The sequence below is a fragment of the Trachypithecus francoisi genome, unplaced genomic scaffold (assembly GCF_009764315.1).
Source record: "Trachypithecus francoisi isolate TF-2019V2 unplaced genomic scaffold, Tfra_2.0 Lachesis_group20, whole genome shotgun sequence".
Classification (NCBI taxonomy): Eukaryota; Metazoa; Chordata; class Mammalia; order Primates; family Cercopithecidae; genus Trachypithecus; species Trachypithecus francoisi.
The window spans coordinates 16,827,941-16,849,273 of record NW_022681466.1 but is presented as its reverse complement, the minus strand read 5'-3'; the positions used below and the strand labels follow the sequence as shown (position 1 = coordinate 16,849,273).

At 44.4% G+C, this 21,333-nt stretch overlaps 1 protein-coding gene across 3 annotated transcripts in view; it reads left to right on the top strand.

The window, feature by feature from the left end:
- DHX8 (DEAH-box helicase 8) overlaps nucleotides 1–18,322 on the top strand; it is a 43,636-nt gene extending 25,314 nt beyond the window's left edge. Inside the window, exons 13-23 of one of the 3 annotated variants that reach the window (XM_033182841.1) lie at nucleotides 437–631; nucleotides 936–1,121; nucleotides 1,242–1,452; nucleotides 2,138–2,319; nucleotides 7,144–7,284; nucleotides 10,938–11,093; nucleotides 14,182–14,319; nucleotides 14,805–14,933; nucleotides 15,411–15,607; nucleotides 16,086–16,265; nucleotides 17,622–18,322. In XM_033182841.1, coding sequence (XP_033038732.1) covers nucleotides 437–631; nucleotides 936–1,121; nucleotides 1,242–1,452; nucleotides 2,138–2,319; nucleotides 7,144–7,284; nucleotides 10,938–11,093; nucleotides 14,182–14,319; nucleotides 14,805–14,933; nucleotides 15,411–15,607; nucleotides 16,086–16,265; nucleotides 17,622–17,841 — 1,935 coding nt within the window. In that variant the 3' untranslated portion in view covers nucleotides 17,842–18,322. The remainder of the gene's footprint in view (nucleotides 1–436; nucleotides 632–935; nucleotides 1,122–1,241; nucleotides 1,453–2,137; nucleotides 2,320–7,143; nucleotides 7,285–10,937; nucleotides 11,094–14,181; nucleotides 14,320–14,804; nucleotides 14,934–15,410; nucleotides 15,608–16,085; nucleotides 16,266–17,621) is intronic. The other 2 variants (XM_033182843.1, XM_033182842.1) reach the window with 2 other exon arrangements.
- The last annotated feature ends 3,011 nt before the right edge of the window (nucleotides 18,323–21,333 follow it).

Here is a 21,333-nt window from a genome sequence, read left to right as displayed (position 1 = left end):
ATGCCACTGCACTCCAGCATGGGCGACAGAGTGAGACTTCATCTCAAACAAAAAAAGAAAGAAAGAAAAAAAGCCTTTTCTATTATTTGGATAGGCTGTGGTTTATTTAACTAGTCCTATATCCATAGAACCATAGTTGATTGTAATCTTTGGGTGTTACAAACAATGTAGAAATAAGAAATAATTTTTGGGGAAAGATACTAGAAATTTGGGAGTTACAGGGGAAAGGAACACTTTTTATGTATCTTTTAAATTTATTGTTGACTTCTTTAACCATATGGGTACATCCCCCTTTTCTTTGGTGTTAGAATGTAGTGATTAATTATTTTATTCCAGAGTAATGTAGATTTTAATGACCATATTTGTATTCTGTTTAATGACCACATTTATATTCTGGCAGATTTTAATGACCATATTTATATTCTGTTGCTTTCAGGCTGTCCATGACAATCAGATCCTAATTGTTATTGGTGAGACAGGATCTGGAAAGACAACACAGATCACCCAGTACCTGGCAGAGGCAGGCTACACTTCCAGGGGCAAGATTGGGTGTACCCAGCCCAGAAGAGTGGCAGCTATGTCAGTGGCAAAAAGAGTGTCAGAGGAGTTTGGTTGTTGCTTAGGCCAAGAGGTAAGTAGATAGTGGAGTCACTCTAAAAATACCAGAAACAAAGGCCCAGATCTCTTAATCTGTCGAATGGAAATATTAATAATACTGCCTTTTTTCAGGTTTCTCCTGAGGGAGAGAGGGTTCCCACTGTCATAATCAGTCTGTTCAGAGTAGTCATAAGACATACCTTACTGTAAGGAAATTACTGTACATCTTGATCAAATTATTAAGATTGTGAGTAACAGTGACTGGGCTGAAATCTTCCCTGGTGATTGGGAAAAGGAGACATTTGTATCCTAGGTTTTCCCCTTCTCTTCTGCTTTAGGTGGGCTACACCATTCGATTTGAGGACTGCACTAGCCCTGAAACAGTCATCAAGTACATGACAGATGGGATGTTGCTTAGAGAGTGCTTGATTGACCCTGACCTCACTCAGTATGCGATCATCATGTTGGACGAGGCGCATGAGAGGACAATTCACACTGATGTGCTCTTTGGATTGTTGAAAAAGGTAACTAGATGCTCTTCAATGACCCCTCTCCCTGTTGGAAACTGAATTCTGGGAGTTAGATTTGAGTATCTGTCTTTTTGGGTGGTCCTTTTCAGTAAGCCACATAATATTTCTCTTTAGACAGTTCAGAAACGGCAGGACATGAAGTTGATTGTCACCTCAGCCACCTTGGATGCAGTGAAGTTTTCTCAGTACTTCTATGAAGCTCCCATTTTCACCATCCCAGGTCGAACATATCCAGTGGAAATACTGTACACAAAGGAACCTGAGACAGATTATCTGGATGCCAGCCTGATTACTGTTATGCAGATCCATTTAACAGAGCCACCAGGTAAAGGGAAAAAGCACTTTTTTCCCTCTTAGGCCAAAAGTCCTCATATGGTTCTTTTTTGCTAATCTTTTTAAAAACACCTTCTAAATATTCATTTCTCTGCAAGCCTCCGGCTTGTATGTTTGAAATGGTGGTGGTTATGTCATATATAAATTGTTTTTTTACTGGTTTGTCTATTGTTTACTTACTGGTCAGAATATGAATGTGTATGTTCTGTTATTTGAAGTTTTATTAATATCACCATAGCCTTTGTATAGAACACACACACACAGTTAGAAAGTAAATGAATGCTCTAGCTGCCTCCCTTTCTTCCTCTTCCTCCCTCCCTGTCTTCCTCCTTTTCTTTCTCTTCCTCCCTCCCTGTCTTCCTCCCTTTCTTCCTCCCTCCCTTTCTTCCTCTTCCTCACTCCCTGTCTTCCTCCCTTTCTTCCTCCCTCCCTTTCTTCCTCTTCCTCACTCCCTGTCTTCCTCCCTTTCTTCCTCCCTCCCTGTCTTCCTCCCTTTCTTCCTCTTCCTTCCTCCCTTCTTCCTCTTCCTCCCTCCCTGTCTGCCTCCCTTTCTTCCTCTTCCTCCCTCTCTTCCTCTTCCTCCCTCCCTGTCTTCCTCCTTTTCTTCTGCATGCATGATACCCTAAAAAAAAAAAAAAAAAGAAAGAAAGTAAATGAATGCTCTATTCTGCTCGTAGGTGATATCCTGGTCTTCCTGACTGGTCAGGAAGAAATTGATACTGCTTGCGAGATCCTGTATGAAAGAATGAAATCCCTGGGACCTGATGTTCCAGAGTTAATTATCCTCCCAGTGTACTCTGCTCTTCCCAGTGAGATGCAGACCCGAATCTTTGACCCAGCTCCACCAGGCAGCAGAAAGGTAACATGGGCAAAAATGAAGCTTCCATGTGCCCTGAAACCATGTGTTGTGTGCAACCTGCCAGCCATAGTAGGGATTGCTTAAGGTGTATGTAAGTCTTGTTTGTTAGGTTTTAGAGACTGGTCCAACCAATTTGTTTAGGAATGAGGGCCTAGTATGTGACTCTCCTCTTCTTCCTCTTCTTCTTCATTTGACAAATATTTTTTGAGCATCTACCAGGCTTTGGGCTACACATGGGAGCTGCATTGTGAGAACAGGCCTCTATCTGCTATGGGGCATCCCCAGTCAACAGACTTTCAGCATATAGTGTGAATATGCCACTCATGCTTGGATACCCAGGTGGGAGCACCCAACCCTGTCTTCTTAGGGGAAATAAGGATCTAAGGTAGTCCTGGAGAACTCATGAAAGGCAAGGGGACAAGCATTCTGAGGACACAGAACTGTCTGTGATGGCCTGGAGGCGAGCAAGAGGGGCCAGTTCAGGGAATGGCGTAGTTCCAGTGGCTGGAACCAAGTATATGACTATGTGTATGAGACAACAGGAAAGAAGACAGATAGATATAGGTGTATTTTTAATAACAGTTTTATTGAGATATAGTTTACATACCTTTCAATTAACTCCCCCACCCCACACCTTTTTTTTTTCTTTTTTTCTTTTTTTTGAGATGGGGTCTCACTCTATCACCCAAGCTAGAGTGCAGTGGTGTGATCTCGGCTCGCTGCAACCTCCGCCTCTCAGATTCAGGTAATCCTCCTGCCTCAGCCTCCTAAGCAGCTGGGACCACAGGTGTGTGCCACCATTCTTGGCTAATTTTTTTTTTTTTTTTTTGAGATGGAGTTTTGCTCTTGTTGCCTAGGCTGGAGTGCAATGGCACGATCTCAGCTCACTGCAACCTCCGCCTCCCAGGTTCAAGTGATTCCCCTGCCTCAGCCTCCCGAGTAGCTGGGACTACAGGCACCTGCTACCGCGCCCGGCTAATTTTTGTATTTTTAGTAGAGACGGGGTTTCCCCATGTTGGCTGGGCTGGTCTCAAACTCCTGACTTCATGTGATCTGCCTGCCTCAACCTCCCAAAGTGCTGGGATTACAGGCATGAACCACCGTGCCTAGCCAATTTTTGTATTTTTTTTTTGTACAGACACAGTTTTGCCATGTTGCCCAGATTGGAATTTACCATTTTTTGTTTGTTTGTTTGTTTTGAGACGGAGTTTCACTCTTGTTGCCAAGGCTGGAGTGCAATGGTTTGATCTCGGCTCACCACAATCTCCGCCTCCCGGGTTCAAGCGATTCTTCTGCCTCAGCCTCCCGAGTAACTGAGATTGGCTAATTTTGTGTTTTTAGTAGAGACAGGGTTTCTCCATGTTGGTCAGGCTGGTCTCGAACCCCTGACCTCAGATGATCCGCCTGCCTCGGCCTCCCAAAGTGCTGGGGTTACAGGTGTGAACCACCACGCCCAGCCAGAATTTACCCTTTTAAGGTGTACAATTCAAAGACTTAGTATACAGTTATCCCATGGTATGTGAGGTTTGGTTCCAGGACCCCTGAGGATACCAAAATCCAAGTATGCTCAAGTCACTTGTATAAAATGCCATAGTGTTTGCATGTAACCTGTGCACATCTTCTTGTGTGATACTTTAAACTATCTCTAGGTTACATATAATACCTCATACAGTGTAAATGCTATATAAGTAGTTGTTTTACTATATTTTTTATTTGTATTATTTTTTATTGTTGTATTTTCCCCAAATGTTTTTAATCTGCTGTTGGTTGTATCCACAGATGGGGAACCAGCAGATATAGAGGGCTAACTGTATTCACAGAATTGTGCAGCCGTCACCACAATTGTATTTAGAACAATTTTGTCTCCCTGAAAAGAAATGCTATACCCTTTAGCAGTCACCTCCTACCCCTATTACTCCTCTGCTCAGCCCCTGGAAACCACTAATCTATACCTTCCATCTCTGTGGATTTGCCTATTCTAGACATTTCATATAAATGAAATCATGTATTTGTGGCTGGCTTGTTACCAGTAATTTTTCCAGACTTAGCATGTTTTCAGAGTTCATCAACATTGTAGTATGTATCAGTACTTCATTTCTTTTTCTTGCTGAATACCGTTCTGTTATATGGGCACAACACATTTTGTTTATCCATTTATCAGTTGATGGACATTGGAGCTGAGCGCAGTGGCTCACGCCTGTAGTTTCATCACTTTGGGAGGCTGAGGCAGATGGATCACTTGAGGTCAGGAGTTTAAGACCAGCCTGGCCAAGATGGTGAAACCCTGTCTCTACTAAAAATACAAAAATTAGCCAGGCATGGTGGTGGGTGCCTGTAATCCCAGCTACCTGGGAGGCTGAGGCAGGAGAATCACCTGAACCCAGGAGGCAGAGGTTTCAGGGAGCCAAGATCGTGCCATTGCACTCCCGCCTGGGCAACGAGCAAAACTATCTCAAAAGAAAGAAAAAGATAGACATTGGGGTCATTTCCACTTTTGGGCTTTCTTGAATAATGCTGCTGTGAACATTTGTTTACAAATTTTTGTGTGAGCCAGGCACAGTGGCTTATGCCTGTGATCCCAGCATTTTTTTTTTTTTCTGAGACAGAGTCTTGCTCTGTCATCCAGGCTGGAGTGCAGTGGCATGATCTTGGTTCATTGCAACCTCTGCCTCCTAGGTTCAAGTGATCTTCTGCCTCAGCCTCCTGAGTAAGTGGGATTACAGGTATGTGCCACCACGCCCGGCTAATTTTTGTACTTTTAGTAGAGACAGGGTTTTGCCATGTTGGCCTGACTGGTCTCAAACTCCTGACCTCAGATGATCCACCCGCCTCAGCCTCCCAAATTGCTAGGATTACAGGCATGAGCCACCGCACCTGGCAGATCCCAACATTTTTGGAGGCCAAGGTGGGAGGATCCTTTGAGCCCAGAAGTTCAAGACCAGCCTGGGCAACATGGTGAGACCCCTATCTCTACAAAAAAAAAAAAAAAATCAGCCAGGCGTGGTGGCGCATGTCTGTAGTCCCAGCTACTCAAGACGTTGAGGTGGGAGGATCACGTGAGCCTGGGAGGGTGAGGCTGCTATGAGCCATGATCACACCACTGTACTCCAGCCAGGGCTACAGAGCAAACCAGAACCTGTCTCAAAAAAGAAAACCAAGTTTTTGTGTGGACATGTGTTTTCGTTTCTCTTGGACATATACCTAAGAGTAGAAGGCAGATGGACTTGGCCTGGCGTGGTGGCTCACACCTGTAATCACAGCACTTTGGGAGGCTGAGGTGGGTGGATCACGAGGTCAGGAGCTCAAGACCAGCCTGGGCAACATAGTGAAACCCAATCTCTACTAAAAATACAAAAATTAACCAGGCATGGTGGCTTGTGCCTGTAATCCCAGCTACTTGGGAGGCCCGAGGCAGGAGAATCGCTTGAACCCAGGAGGTGGAGGTTGCAGTGAGCCAAGATCGCACCACTGCATTCCAGCTTGGGCAACAGAGTGAGACTCTGTCCCAAAAAAAAAAAAAAAAAGAAGGCAGACAGACTTGAGTAATGTTAAAGAGTTAAAATGGACAAGACTTGGTGGGTACTAGCAGGTAAAGGGGAGAAGGATAAGGGAAGTCAGGCATGACTCTCAGGTTTCTGGCTTGGGCAACTGGATGGAAGATGGCACTAAGGAGGGAAACATGAAAGGAGGAGCAGGCTTGAGTGGAAAGATGGTGAATTTCTCCCCTATTCTATTACTAATAATGAGAGTTCTTTTTTTTTTTTTTTTTTGAGACGGAGTCTCGCTCTGTCGCCCAGGCTGGAGTGCAGTGGCCGGATCTCAGCTCACTGCAAGCTCCGCCTCCCGGGTTTACGCCATTCTCCCGCCTCAGCCTCCCGAGTAGCTGGGACTACAGGCGCCCGCCACCTTGCCGGCTAGTTTTTTTTGTATTTTTTTTTTTTTTAGTAGAGACGGGGTTTCACCATGTTAGCCAGGATGGTCTCGATCTCCTGACCTCGTGATCCGCCCGTCTCGGCCTCCCAAAGTGCTGGGATTACAGGCTTGAGCCACCGCGCCCGGCCGAGAGTTCTTTCTAAGCAGGGCTTCTGTAGTTCTGTAGCAGGTAGAAGCCTTTCAGGACCAGTAAGATGCTGGCATGATGTGTGATATTCTGGTGCCCCCAGTGATGATTTTTCCAAGCAATTGTGTTTTATTAGCTGAACCTCTGGGTGGAAGAACAGTGACAGTGCCAAGCTGAGACTAATAATCCTCCAGATCACATAGACTGCTACACACAAACAAACTGTGAAATTCCTGTGTCATCTCTTGGTTCATTTTATGATCAGTAAAAAAAGCAATCTCCCTCTTGTTCCACATACATATTCCACAAAATACAAGCAGCCCATATTTTAGTCCAGATATCTCGGTAGGGGAAAGAAAAATCTCATTTTGCATTGGCACATGTGATGCCAGGAAATCTCTGCTTTCCCAGGGTGCTAGAAAATTAAAATTGTAGTGATCAACATTGGATCTAGAAAATGAGATATACAGTAGCTATTTGCACCAAATGAAATTGGCTTTGATTGGCCTTAGCTTTTTCCTATTCCACTCACCTCTCAGGTACCATCCCTTTTCCAACTTTAACCCTTAAGCGGAAGGCACCTCCCTTCTGCTGTTGGAGGCTGAGCTGGGATTAAGTGTCATTTTAACCGTCTAGAGAGGGAGATAGCCACATATTCCTTTGGGAAGATATCTGGGTTCAGAAGAACCATTTCATGTCTCAGGGTATGAAGAACCATTTCATACTTGGGCACCTCTCTCCAGCTTTGTCCCTCTTGCCTGCAGGTTGTGATTGCCACCAATATTGCAGAGACATCGCTGACTATTGATGGTATCTACTATGTGGTGGACCCAGGATTTGTGAAGCAGAAAGTTTACAATTCCAAGACAGGGATTGACCAGCTCGTGGTAACGCCTATTTCTCAGGTATGACGGCTTGTATCAACAGTTTTCCTGATAATCCTGGTTAGGGCCTTTCTGAAATTTTTTATGGTTATATATTTCAAACTTGATTGTTTTCAAAGATGAACTTTTATGATACTGGGTACTATAATGACATGAGATAAAAGGGTTTTTTGTTATTTGTTTTTAATCTTTTTTTATCCCCCAAGTCTGATTGATCCTTGAAGTTTTTAATCTTTTTTTTTTTTTTTTTTTTTTTTTTGAGACGGAGTCTCGCTCTGTCGCCCAAGCTGGAGTGCAGTGGCCGGATCTCAGCTCACTGCAAGCTTCGCCTCCCGGGTTCACGCCATTCTCCTGCCTCAGCCTCCCGAGTAGCTGGGACTACAGGCACCTGCCACCTCGCCCAGCTAGTTTTTTGTACTTTTTAGTAGAGACGGGGTTTCACCGTGTTAGCCAGAATGGTGTCGATCTCCTGACCTTGTGATCCACCCGCCTCGGCCTCCCAAAGTGCTGGGATTACAGGCTTGAGCCACCGCGCCCGGCCGTTTTTAATCTTTAGAATAGTATTTCACCATTAAAATGCCCCCATAAGGCCAGACCCTGTAACTCACACATGTAATCCCAGCACTTTGGAATGCTGAAGTGGGAGGATTGCTTGAGGCCAGGAGTTCTCAACTAGCCTGGGCAACATAGCAAGACCCTGTCAATATAAAAAAAAAAAAAAAAATTAGTCTGGCATGGTGGCATGTGCCGCTGGTCCCAGCTGCTTAAGAGTCTGAGGTGGGAGGATCACTTGAGCCCAGGAATCTGAGGCTGCAGTGAGCTAGGATAGTGCCACTGCACTCTAGCAGGGGCAACAGAGCAAGGCCCTGTCTCTAAAATAATAATAATAATTTTTTTAAATACCCCATAAAACTAGAACATAAAAATGTTTGGATCCTAGTACCCTATATTACCTACTTTAGATGGAAAAATCAGTACTTTATTTTCTAAAATACTTTGCTTAGCTACGAGATATCTAAGATAATAACAAATTACATGATTTTCTGGTTTTTTGATAATTTGGTAAAATGTAATTTCCTGCCTAAATTACATTTAAAAATGAGTTACCAATCACTTTTTTGAGAGAAGTTTGGCAACAGTATATCCAAAACTTAAAGGTTCATCTCTTTAACCTAACTATTCTGCTTCTAGGAGTGTATCTGAAAGTTAGAAATGATTAAATACATGTCCAAAGGTAATGGAAAAGGATGTTCATTGAAGCGTTGTTTATATCGGGGAAACCTGGAAAAAATTCTAAATGTATTCCAAAAGGGAAGTAGTTTAATAAATTATGGTATATTCATGCCATAGAATGTTGGTGGCATTAACATGGTGGTGTGTATCTATATTTAATGACATAAGCATGTAACTATAATATTTTATTTGAAAAAGTGAGCCTACAAAACAACATGAATGATGTAATCCAATTTTTATTTAAAAATAGATGGTGAACAGTTCTACAGAGTGTGTGTGAGTGAGGTATACCAAAGATTGAAAGCATGTAGTCTAAATGTTAGCCAAGATTATTTATGGGTGGTGCTAGTAGGTGATGTGCATTTTCTTTTATACTTTTATATGTTGTCTTAATCTTTTACAGTGGGTATGTATTACTTTCATAATTTGTGAAAGCCATAAGGCTATTTTTATTTTGAAACTTAAGTAATAATAATAGCTAACACTTTTTTTTTTTTGAGATGGAGCCTCGCTCTGTAGCCCAGACTGGAGTGCAATGGTGCGATCTCGGCTCACTGCAACCTCTGCCTCCTGGGTTCAAGTGATTCTCCTGCCTCAGCCTCCCAAGTAGCTGGGACTACAGACGCATGCCACCATGCCCAGCTAATTTTTGTATTTTTGGTAGAGTTTCACTGTTATCCAGGATGGTCTCGATCTCCTGACCTCATGATCCACCTGCCTTGGCCTGCCAAAGTGCTGGGATTACAGGGTGAGCCACCATGCCCGGCCCAATAATAGCAAACACTTTTAGTACTTAACGTCCTAGATGCATGCATTGACTCAGTGCATTCTTGCATTGATCCTATGTGGTAGATATTATTTTCACAGATGAGGAGCCTGAGGCACAGGGATTACACGGTGACTTGCCTAACATCACAGAGCTAGTGGAGCCAAGATTTAAACCTGGGTAGCCAGCTCCAGCTTGTATGCTCTATACTACTTGTCAGGGTGATGGTGATCAAAAGATTAGTTACACATGCCGTCCTGATTTGGAGAGAGACATCTGTAGAATGCTGTAGAATCCAGCCACTATGTGATTGCTGCCTGGATTTGTGTGGTTAGTTGTCCTTTCATAACCTATCTTTTGGTTTGGAACTGGCATAGTAATTTGTAAATCCTGGTACTGTTTGTAACAACAGATGGTTTTGTCAGAAAACGACCCTCTTCAGATTGCTATTCATGGTTTCCTAGCAACCTATGGCTAGACTACATTTTTTTTTAATAAAATAATTGGTGTTTTTGAAGTAGTGTTATACTATTTTTGAAAAATAGAAGAAAAAAATTTACCCATCATCCTACTACCTCCACTGTCATCATTTTGCTGTTTTTCGTTCCTGTCTTTTTTCATGTTTATTTCTTTCATGGTTCCAATTTTAGTAGTCAAGTAAATATGCAGTTTTGTATATTTTTTTGAGTATTTAATTTTCCCGTTAGAATAATACATGTTCAATATTTGGTAAAGTCTAAAGAAAATAGACCTGATCTGCAAGCCTACTTTCAGAGTTAGCCACTGTTAACATTTTAGGGTTTTTTTCCCCTAGTCATTTCCTTCTAGTAGTTGATATAGAAAGACTTTTTATAAAATTATTTTATGTTGTTTTGTAACTTGCATTTTGCATTTAATGTGAGTGAACATTTTCTTCTGTCATTTAACATTGCAAACATGATTTTTATTTTTATTTTTTATTTTATTTTGAGTCAGGGTCAGTCTCTGTTGTTGCCCAGGCTGTAGTGCAGTGATGTGATCACGGCTCACTGCAGCCAGCCTCAACCTCCCCAGGCTGAGGTGGTCCTCCCATCTGAGCCTCCTGAATCCTGGGACTACAGGTGTGAGCCACCACACCAAGTTAATTTTTGTATTTTTTGTAGAGATGGAGTTTCAACATACTGCCCTGGCTGGTCTTGAACTCCTGGGCTCAGGCGATCTGCCCACTTTGGCCTCCCAAAGTGCTGGGGTTATAGGCGTGAGCCATGATGCCTAGCCTGCAAACATGATTTTTAAAATGACTGCAGAGTCATCATTGGTATGATTGACATTATTTATTTATTTCACTTACATTTTTGGTCATAACTGTGGGGATGGTGCTCTGTCATCTTGTTTTATGCTTTCTCTTTTATATTGTGCCACACTATTTTGAAGATATATGTCTGAGATCTGTATAATATTTCTTCCATTAACCCTGCTTGTATTGCCTCCCTTGAACAAACTTCCCCAAAGTGCTGCGTATGGAGAGGGGAAGATAAGAGCATTGGTAGTTTTGGAAATGGTCCCAAAGGAAGTGAAATCAACCCCATTCCTGATTTTGCCAGTTGCTAATTGTCCCTCTTTTAACAGATATCCTGGATAAAGCTGTTAAGCAGTGTTTAACAGATAGTTTGCTTTTATATTCCCACCCTTCTAGGCTCAGGCAAAGCAACGAGCTGGGAGAGCTGGGAGAACAGGCCCAGGAAAGTGTTACAGGCTGTACACAGAACGTGCCTACCGAGATGAAATGCTGACCACAAACGTGCCAGAAATCCAGAGAACCAACTTAGCAAGCACAGTGCTGTCACTCAAGGTAGAAATCACTGTCTTGTTAGAATGGGTTAGTGGAACAGTCCAATCCTGGCCTTCATAAATGAATCTCAGTTTTATGAACCTTGTTAAATACTTTAGTAACCTCATGAAACCAGTCCCTTTGAGTGAAATGCAAATGGCTGTGATAACAGCCTCTCACGGCAGGTCTGGGGCTAAGTTGGCATGTCTGCTGTGAACACACATTTTTTTCTTACCATAACAGCCAGCAGGATATTAGGTTGTAAAAGGTTCTAGTTAGGAGCATTTTCTAAAAGGAAATTAGAAAAATATAATCAATGCCAAACTGTGGACAAACACACCTAACCTCAACCACTTTAGCGCTCAGATCCAATTCTGTTCTTTTAGAACGAGAGAAAAAAATCCTGTTCAAAAACTTTGCAAGGGAACTGTCAATACAGATTTCAGACTGGACTTGGTTTTCATTCTGAATCATTGTTCTTCCTCTCTCAGTCCCCAGTGAGGACTTCATTCTCTTTTGGCAGGAGGAGCCGTATGAGTAATTTCCCAGCTGATGGCATTTCCCCCGACACTGATGCTACCCTGGAGCCCTAGCACAGTCTGGTGCAGAGTGCTCTGTTGTCATTTATTATTTATTCCCTGTAAAAGAGGCTAAAACAGAGCTTTGGAAAGAGAAAAGAAACGTGCTCCAGTCTCTGGAGTGCCAACAGAGAGGCATCTGTGGCTCGGACTTCAGCTCCAAACTGTGTGACTTTGGGCAAGTTATTTACTTTGCCCTCTGCTCTGTGTTCTCCTCTGAAAAGGGGGCTGTTAATAGTATTTGTTGGAAAGATAAGTGAGATAATGTAGGTAAAGGCACTTGGCACAGTGCTTGATGATTACTAACATAATTCCTGATAGTTATTATTCACACAATAAACATTTATTGAACACCTGCTGTGTTTATGGTCACGATCACTTTATGAGAAAGAAATACAAAGCTTAGGTCCTACCACATCACACTTTATACACACTTGAATCATGCATCATTCAGTCGTTTCTTTTGTTCATCAAATTAACTAATGTATTGAACACCTGCTACGTGCCAGGCGTGTAGATTGCACTGTGGTGGTGTTGTGAACATAGTTCTCACCCAGTATGAACTCTCTGAAAGCAGGGGTCATATCTTGGCCATCTTTATATCCCTCCCACCTAACATGGTACGAGGTCCCTCGTAGATGTGTAGTAGAAATGATGTATGCAAGAGACAGGACAAGCTGGTAGACTGTATTATTATTATTATTGTAAAATACATAGCGACATTTACTATTGTAACCTTTTTAAACTATACAATTCAGTGGCATTAAATACATTCACGATGTTGTACAACCATCACCAACATCCATTTCTAGAACCTTTCATTGTCCCAAACAGAAACTCTGTACCCTTTAAACTGTAACTCCCCTTTCCCCCTCCCTCTATCCTTTGGTAAGAGTCTACTTTCTGCCTCTCTGAATTTGTCTATTCTAGATAACCTCATTTAAGTGGAATCATACAATACTCTTTTGTATCTGACCTGTTTCTCTTAGAATAATGTTTTCAAGATTTATTCATGTTATTTTAAAGGTTTATCCATTTATTTCATTCCTTTTTAAGGGTGAATAGTATTCTGTTGTATGTATATACCACATTTTGTTTATCCATTCATCAGCAGATGGACGTTTGGATTGTTTCTACCTTTTGGCTATTATCAATAATGCTGCTGTGAACATTAGTGTGCAGGTATCTGTTTGAGTCTGCTTTCAGTTCTTTTGGATATATACCTAGAAGTGTAATTGCTGGGCCATGTGCTAATTCTATATTTAGCCTGTTAAGGAACCACCAAACTTTTCTACAGTGGCTACCTCATCTTACATTCCCACCAGCAATGCATGAGGTTTCCCATGTCTCCTATCCTCACTGACATTTGTTAGTTTCTGTTTTTTAAAAAAGTTATAGCCATCCTAGTGGGTATGAAGTGATATCTCATTGTGGTTTTGATTTGCATTTCCCTAATTACTACTGATGTTGTACATCTTTTTATATGCTTGTTGGTCATTTGTATATCTTCTTTGAAGAAATATCTATTCAAGCTCTTTTTTTTTTTTTTTTTTTTTTTTTTTTTGAGACGGAGTCTCGCTCTGTCACCCAGGCTGGAGTGCAGTGGCGGATCTCAGCTCACTGCAAGCTCCACCTCCCGGGTTTATGCCATTCTCCTGCCTCAGCCTCCCGAGTAGCTGGGACTACAGGCGCCTGCCTCGTCGCTCGGCTAGTTTTTTTTTGTATTTTTAAGTAGAGACAGGGTTCACCGTATTAGCCAGGATGGTCTCGATCTCCTGACCTCGTGATCCGCCCGTCTCGGCCTCCCAAAGTGCTGGGATTACAGGCTTGAGCCACCGCGCCCGGCCATATTCAAGCTCTTTGCCTATTTTTTAAATCGAGTTGTTTGTCCTTTTGTTGTTGAGTTGTATGTATTGTCATTTTGAGAGAGTGTTAGGCTTGTTGTTTTTTTTTTTTGAAGACGTTTTGTCATGTTGCCCAGGCTGGTCTCAACTTCTGGGCTTAAGCAATTCTGCCTCCTTGGCTCACAGGTGTGAGCCACCATGCCCAGCTGAGAGAGTATTTTCAAAAAGTTTCCTGAGAAAGTATGTGCTTTCCTTTGGGAGGCTGAGGCAGGCGGATCACTTGAGGTCAGGAGTTCAAGACCAGCCCAGCCAATATGATAAAACCCCATCTCTACTGAAAATACAAAAATTAGCTGGGCATGATGGCGGGTGCCTGTAATCCCAGCTACTTGGGATGCTGAGGCAGGAGAATCGCTTGAACACAGGAGATAGAGGTTGCAGTGAGCTGAGATTGGGCCACTGCACTCCAGCCTGGGCGACAGAGTGAGACTCTATCTCAAGTATGTGCTTTCTTTTATAGTGGTCTGAGTTTTATGTGGCCCAGCCCTGGAAATTAGCACCAGTCTCACCAGTGGCTTCCTAATTGCAATTGAAGAAATGGGAAATAAAGTAACAAGTAGCTTCCCCACATGCTGACACTGGCTAGACTGACCCTCTTATCACATGCCTTCTTCCTTTCTGTTCTAGGCCATGGGTATCAATGATCTGCTGTCCTTTGATTTCATGGATGCCCCACCAATGGAAACTTTGATCACAGCCATGGAGCAGCTGTACACACTGGGAGCCCTGGATGACGAGGGCCTGCTCACTCGCTTGGGCCGCCGGGTAAGGGACAGACTTAACTTCCTGTGCTTTTGGGCAGATTCCCTGGTCAGCCTTTCACATCCTTCGGTCTGTACAAAATCAGGCTGAGGCCATGATAAGCTTTGAGTAGAATTCTAAATGTTTGTTTTTAACCTGAATTTCTTCACTATCACTTTAAACTGTTTCTTCTTTATAGAAAAAGATGTTGTGTTCACAGTTAATTTTGCCTCAGGATGTATTACTGAATGTGGCCTTAATTAGAAATGGCATCTGCAAAATTCTCACCTACCCCAGCAGTAGTTATGTGCTTGGTCACATACATCCCGTTGGAGTTTATTTGGGAAAATAATAAACAACAGCATTCTTCTGATAGAGAAAGGCATCCCAAGGCATCATTATGCTTTGGGAAAATCTGTGTTGTTACCCACTCTGACCAAGGTCTTGCTATGGTGAATCCAAATGTGTCTTCCACAGGGAAGCAGTTGTAGTTCTTTTTCTCCCTCTAGATGGCAGAGTTCCCTCTGGAGCCAATGCTATGCAAAATGCTCATCATGTCTGTGCATCTGGGCTGCAGTGAGGAAATGCTGACCATTGTATCCATGTTGTCTGTGCAGAACGTCTTCTATAGGCCCAAGGTAGGAAGTTCAGATCCAAGTTTAGATGGGGGTGCTGTGAAGTTGGGGTAGTTGGCCTGTTGCCATTCCAGTGCTTGATGTGGACTTTTTTTTTTTTCGATGGAGTCTCACTGTGTTGCCCAGGCTGGCATGCAGTGGAATGATCTTGCAATCTCTACCTCCCGGGTTCAAGCGATTCTCCTGCCTCAGCCTCCAGAGCAGCTGGGATTACAGGCGTGTGCCACCATGCCCTGCTAATTTTTGTATTTTTAGTAAGAGACAGGATTGTACCGTGTTGGCCAGGCTGGTCTCAAATTCCCGGCCTCAAGTGATTCTCTTGCCCCAGCCTCCCAAAGTGCTGGGATTACAGGCCTGAGCCATCATGCCTAGCCTGATGTGGACACTTTTGATAGGGTCTTGTAGGGCTCCCTAGAATTGCTCCATGTTCAGTTAGTAGCTGTTGAGTCAGAAATGTTCCTCTGTCCCACTGCTTGGCAGGATAAACAAGCCCTTGCGGATCAGAAGAAGGCTAAATTCCACCAGACTGAAGGGGACCACCTCACACTGCTAGCTGTGTACAACTCCTGGAAGAACAACAAGTTCTCCAACCCATGGTGCTATGAGAATTTTATCCAGGCTCGTTCCCTGCGCCGGGCCCAGGACATTCGCAAGCAGATGTTAGGCATAATGGACAGGTAAGCCAGAATCTGATGACACTCCATGTTTGAGTTGAACCGCTTTGAGTATCATGTCCATTCATCTCTGTGTGTACCTATAAAGCTATAGGCACCTTTTCTCTTGGTCCTCACATAACCGTTTTCCTCCAGCTTTTCCATCTTTGTTATATTCCTTCTCCCCAAGCAAGGGTATGGCTGAGAATTACCTCAGAAAGTTCCTAAGAGAAAGATTATTTGTTAGTTGTTGAAAAAATGCTCTTTGTTTGCAACCCTCTGGAACATTATTACTGTATATACCTGTATAAACAAAGTACCCGTCTCTGAGTGCCTCCGTCTGCCCACTGTGTAGAACTGCCTCTGTAGTACACTTAGAGTTGGAAGAAAGATCCTGGTAACTTCTCTGGGCACCCCAAGATGGGCGTATTGGGCCCTGTCATTGTGGAAAATAGACCTGTGAAAGCCGAGTGGGCTCACATCTTTTGTCCTATCTTGATAGACACAAGCTGGATGTTGTTTCCTGTGGCAAGTCCACAGTCCGAGTGCAGAAGGCCATCTGCAGTGGGTTCTTCCGTAATGCTGCCAAGAAAGACCCGCAGGAGGGTTACCGGACACTGATCGACCAGCAGGTGGTCTATATCCATCCTTCCAGTGCTCTCTTCAACAGACAGCCAGAATGGTAGGTGGACATGTCCCAGGGTCTAGGGGCTTTTCTGGGCAGAGAAAAACCTGTAAATCTCCTGGTATTTTGTGATTGTGTCTTCACTGCTCCCAGTATGTCCTAGTATATATAACATTGCTTGCCTTTCTAGAGCAGCAGAAACCTGAATTAGTCACAATGTATCAAACCCTATGAGTGAATTAAAATCATAGGGGTGAGACCTAGTTGAAAAAAAAATTGTGGTTTAAAAAAAATACCTAGTGGCCGGGCACAGTGGCTCACACCTGTAATCCCAGCACTTTGGGAGGCTGAGGTGGGCCGATCAGCTGAGGTCGGGAGTTCAAGACCAGCCTGACCAACATGGAGAAACCATGTCTCTACTAAAAATACAAAATTAGCTAGGTGTGGTGGGCATGCCTATAATCCTAGCTACTCGGGAGACTGAGACAGGACAATCCCTTGAACCCGGGAGGCGGAGGCTGCAGTGAGCCATTGCACTCCAGCCTGGGCAACGAGAGCAGAATTCCATCTCAAAAAAAACAAAAACACAAAAAACTACCTAGTGGCCGGACGCAGTGGCTCACGTCTGTAATCCCAACACTTTGGGAGGCCAAGGCGGGTGGATCACCAGAGGTCAGGAGTTCCAGGCCAACCTGACCAATATAGTGAAACGCTGTCTCTACTAAAAATACAAAAATTAGCCGGGCGTGGTGTCGTGCGCCTGTAATCCCAGCTACTTGGGAGGCTGAGACATGAGAATAGCTTGAACCCAGGAGGCAGAGGTTGCAGTGAGCCAAGATCGTGCCATTGCACTCCAGCCTGGGAGACAGAGCAAGATTCCATCTCAAAAAAAAAAAAGAAACAACTACCTAGTGATGTAGTTTTAAAAAAAATTGTTTTAAAGTAGCATTTTTTAAAAATTGGACTCTATCTAGAACCCTAATATAAAACTGATTTAAAACCACCATGTTATCACAGTAGAAGGGTTAGAAATGTGGCTCCTTGCATGTTTGGCCTTCTCCATCCCTTGTGGCAGTGTGAGGCCCCTCTTCAGAGCCCTAGAATTCTGTGGAAACATTCTAATAAACCACCCTCACATTTTATAGAGCAAGAAACAGATTAGAGAAGGGATGTGATTGGCTCCATGTCACTTAACTAGTTAAGAGCCAGAGCCAGGACTAGAACACATTCGCCTGAGACCTTTCTTGTGGTCAGAGGTGTGCAGGTGCTTCAGTATTGGGGTGTGACTGTCATAAACAGACAGGAGAAGTAAGAGGACAAAATTAAGCGCTGCTGAGGCCTACTAGGGACCAGGTCGACTATAGAGTGGGGCCTATATCCAGAGGCTTGAGTCCTATCTCTGTCCCCCTTCAGGGTGGTGTACCATGAGCTGGTGCTGACCACCAAGGAATACATGCGTGAAGTTACTACCATTGACCCTCGGTGGCTTGTGGAGTTTGCCCCAGCCTTCTTCAAGGTCTCAGACCCAACTAAGCTAAGCAAACAGAAGAAGCAACAGCGTCTTGAACCCTTGTACAACCGCTATGAGGAACCCAACGCCTGGAGAATATCCCGGGCCTTCCGACGGCGCTGAAAGGCGAGCTTGTTCATTTGCCTCTCCAGCAGCAGTAACCCGGAGCTTGGACTTATTCTCACTGATGACAGGCTGGTCCTGAGGATACAACTGTCCTGTAACTGACTGTCTTAACTGAGCATTTTCTCAACTTGACTCATTTCTTCCCTGCTGGTAAAATAGAAACAGGGATTTAAGCCTGGCTTTCGCAAGAGCCTCCAGCCCCCATCACCCCAAGTCCTTGGGGCCAGTTGGGAGCTCATATCTAACACAGAGACACATTGCATCAACTTCAAGAAAGGGACAATTTGTGTAGCCCCAGGATGGGAAAGGGGAGTGGGTGAGCATCTTGTGCAGGGACATATAGTAAGGGCCCTAATGCCCCAGCTAGCAGGAGCTACTGTGCTCATCTAAAGTGTTTGCCCCACTTCCCACCCCCTCTCCAGCCCCTGTACTTTGGCTTGAACTCCTGGAAATATTTATTTTCTTAAGGAAACAAAAATGGTTTTCTGTGACTGTTCCTTTTAGCTGAAAGGTTAGGATACTGGCCTGGGCTCAGAGTGAGGGAGATTTAGTATCTGTGCTCTGGTGCACATGATGAGAATCCCCTGAATCCCCTAAAACCAGAGCGCAGGGTCTCTTTGCACTCAGAACGTACAGCCCAGACCTCCAGCCTTGTCTTTCAGCATCAGCACTAGCCAGGCCATGCTGGGAGATCGCCCCATGATTAACCATGTCCTCTCCACAGAGCACTTCAGTCTGGAGTCCTGAGTGGTTACAGATGGCACATATTAAATGCAGAAGGTTTCCCCTTGCTCCCTCCATCTCCTACCATTCACAATGTGCAGCGTGTCCCATTTGCTTTTGAAACATACTAAGTAACAACACAGCTTTTATTTTATTTTGTTTTTATTTTTCTCCCCTGAGGTCCTGGATGGATTTTAACAAAGGGATTTTATGGTCAACCCCTCCCTTTCCCCACCCCAAACAGAAAACAAACATAACACCTCTCTTCTCAGCTGGTTTGTGCTGCCCAGTATGTGTGCTTCAGGGTTTGTTCTTAGTGGTTTTTTCCTAGCACTTGGTTGGGGAATGGCCACCTCCTTGTACCCCCCCTCACAGCTCCTGAGGAGGCTCTTTTTTTTTTTTTTTTTTTTTTTTTTGCTTGCCATAGAGATGGGTTCCCACTATGCTGCCCAGGCTGCTGTCCAATTCCTGGCCTCAAGCAATCCTCCTGCCTCTGCCTCCCAAAGCGCTGGGGTTACAGCCGAGAGCCACTGTCCTCAGCACTGAGGAGGCTCCTTACCTGGCAGAACATCAGGCAGGTCTTGCCAGGCCAGGTTGCGGAACTTGTGGAAAGCTGGTCTGGATGTAGTGCTTGTAGAGAAGGCTCTGGGAGATTGGGCACATCCGTTATGGTGCTGCTTCTCCCATCCTTATGTTATTAGTAAGTTCTGAAGTGATATAAATGCTAGAACTACTATAGAACTGTATGCCAGACACTAAAAGAGACTATACAACATTCCAGGATATAAAGGAATGTATGTTGTCACTGGGCAGCAAACCACACCCTAAAGACACAATTCAGAAAAAGTCCAGGGAGAGGAATATAGGCCAGGCAATCTGCTGACTGCAGATCCCCGCCCCTTCATTAAGCTGAGTGAGTGCCTCCTAATTCTGTCTGAGTATGCGCCTTCGTAAGCCCAGGCCAGTAATCAAGGGGCAGGGCATTGTTGTTTGTTAACCTTGAAGGCCTTCTGGGGAGAGACAGTACAGGGAACTTCAAATGAAACCAAAGGGGAAACGGGGACTGGGCACCCACCTCCCCAATCTTGTTTTGTTTTTTGTTTTGTTGAGACAGGGTCTTGCCATGTTGCCCTGGCTGGCATCAAACTCCTGGGCTCAAGTGATCTTCCTGCCTCAGCCTCCTGAGTAGCTGGGACTACAGGTGCATGCCACCACACTTATCTCCCAGTCCTAATTCCAGCCTAAATTTTCCCCATTCAGAAACACTCCTGGATATGGTGGCCCAGCCTGTCCTGACTGAGTGCCCAGCACCGACAATGTTGGCACCTGGGGAGGGAGGTTTGGGTTTTAAGCTGAGGTAGAAAAGGGACGTTGAATGGGCCAAGGATAAGGGACAGCAGAGTTGGTTATCTTTCTGGCTCAGGTGAGGAAAAAGGATCCCCATTCTGTGGGTGTTCCTTGACCATCTCTACCCTAGAGCTGAGGTCACTTCTCTGCTATGACAACATAGCTGGGTTCTGACCTTTTGACCATCAGGAGAGCAATGGCGGCAGCTGAGCTGAGCCTGCTCTGAGGGAGAAGTAGGGGGGTGGGGGGTCCTGTCCAGATGCAGAAGGAGAGCTTGCCTGCTGCTCTCTCACAATGGAGCCCTTGTTTCTCTTCCTTGAACCAGTATTTCCCAAGATTGAGTGACAGCCCAGGAGAGGATATGGGTCTCATGCAGAGACCTGGGGTCTTCTTTGCCATTAAAGTGTATTATTCACCCCGACCCAGCGGGAACCAAGCTCAGGAGTTGCCTGCCTCTGCACATGTGCTGAGCGCGCTGTTGTGTATATGGGAGGACCGTCCCTATGGGGCATGTGTGAGCTCTGCTGCTGGGTCAGGCTTCTCGGTCCAGGTTTACTTCATCCCGCCTGGACGTGATTTGGCTTTGACTGTCTCTCCTGCAGCCCAAAGCACTTCCTGTGGTTGCTGTAGCTGTCTCATTGAAGCAGTGTCTCTTCCAAGTTTGAGGATTTGAACAAAGAACTGGGACTGGTGACTTGTTAATGAACAGTTCAGAGGGCAGAGAGCAATCATCTCAGCTTGTGGAGGCCTTTCTTTCCTTGGATGCTGCTTCTCAGCTAAATCTCTCTCTTCATGTGTGTACTCGGCCCTCTGGGTTTCCACCTGACTTTTATACCTTCTTCCCACCAAGATAGCTTGGCTTTAATGTGGAATTAAATTATATATTTTTAAAACTTGATTTAAAAATTTTCTGTTTCTTGCACTAAATTGTGTCAGTACATTGATGTTTTGTGTTTCTAGGAAGAAGTAATGTTGCCTTTTATTTGTGGGTAGTGGTCAAGGGGCATCTCTTCCTGCAAGGGATTCTCAGGTTGGTGCTGGGCCAAGGCTGCTGGCAGTTCAGGCATGAACAGAGTTGGGCTGGCCCAACCTCAGCACAGCTCCAGTTTTTGTTTAACAGAAGAGCACCTGTTTTTACCTGAGCATGTCTCCTGGGCAGCGGTTTACATAGGAGCGGGCTCTAGAACCACCCATTCTGCCCCTCCCACCTCTTGTCACATCTGCTCAGTCATACTTCCTCCATAGGTGTCACCCATGTTGTCTGCTTTGCCATTTCTACCTACCCCCAAAAAAGCCTCAGGACTCTGATCTCTCCCAAATTTGGGCAAGGAGAATCTAGGTGTTTCCCACTCCCCCTAAGATCTAATCTCCACTGGCCAGAATCCAGGGCCTGCTCTAGCCTCTCTCTGTACCATCTGG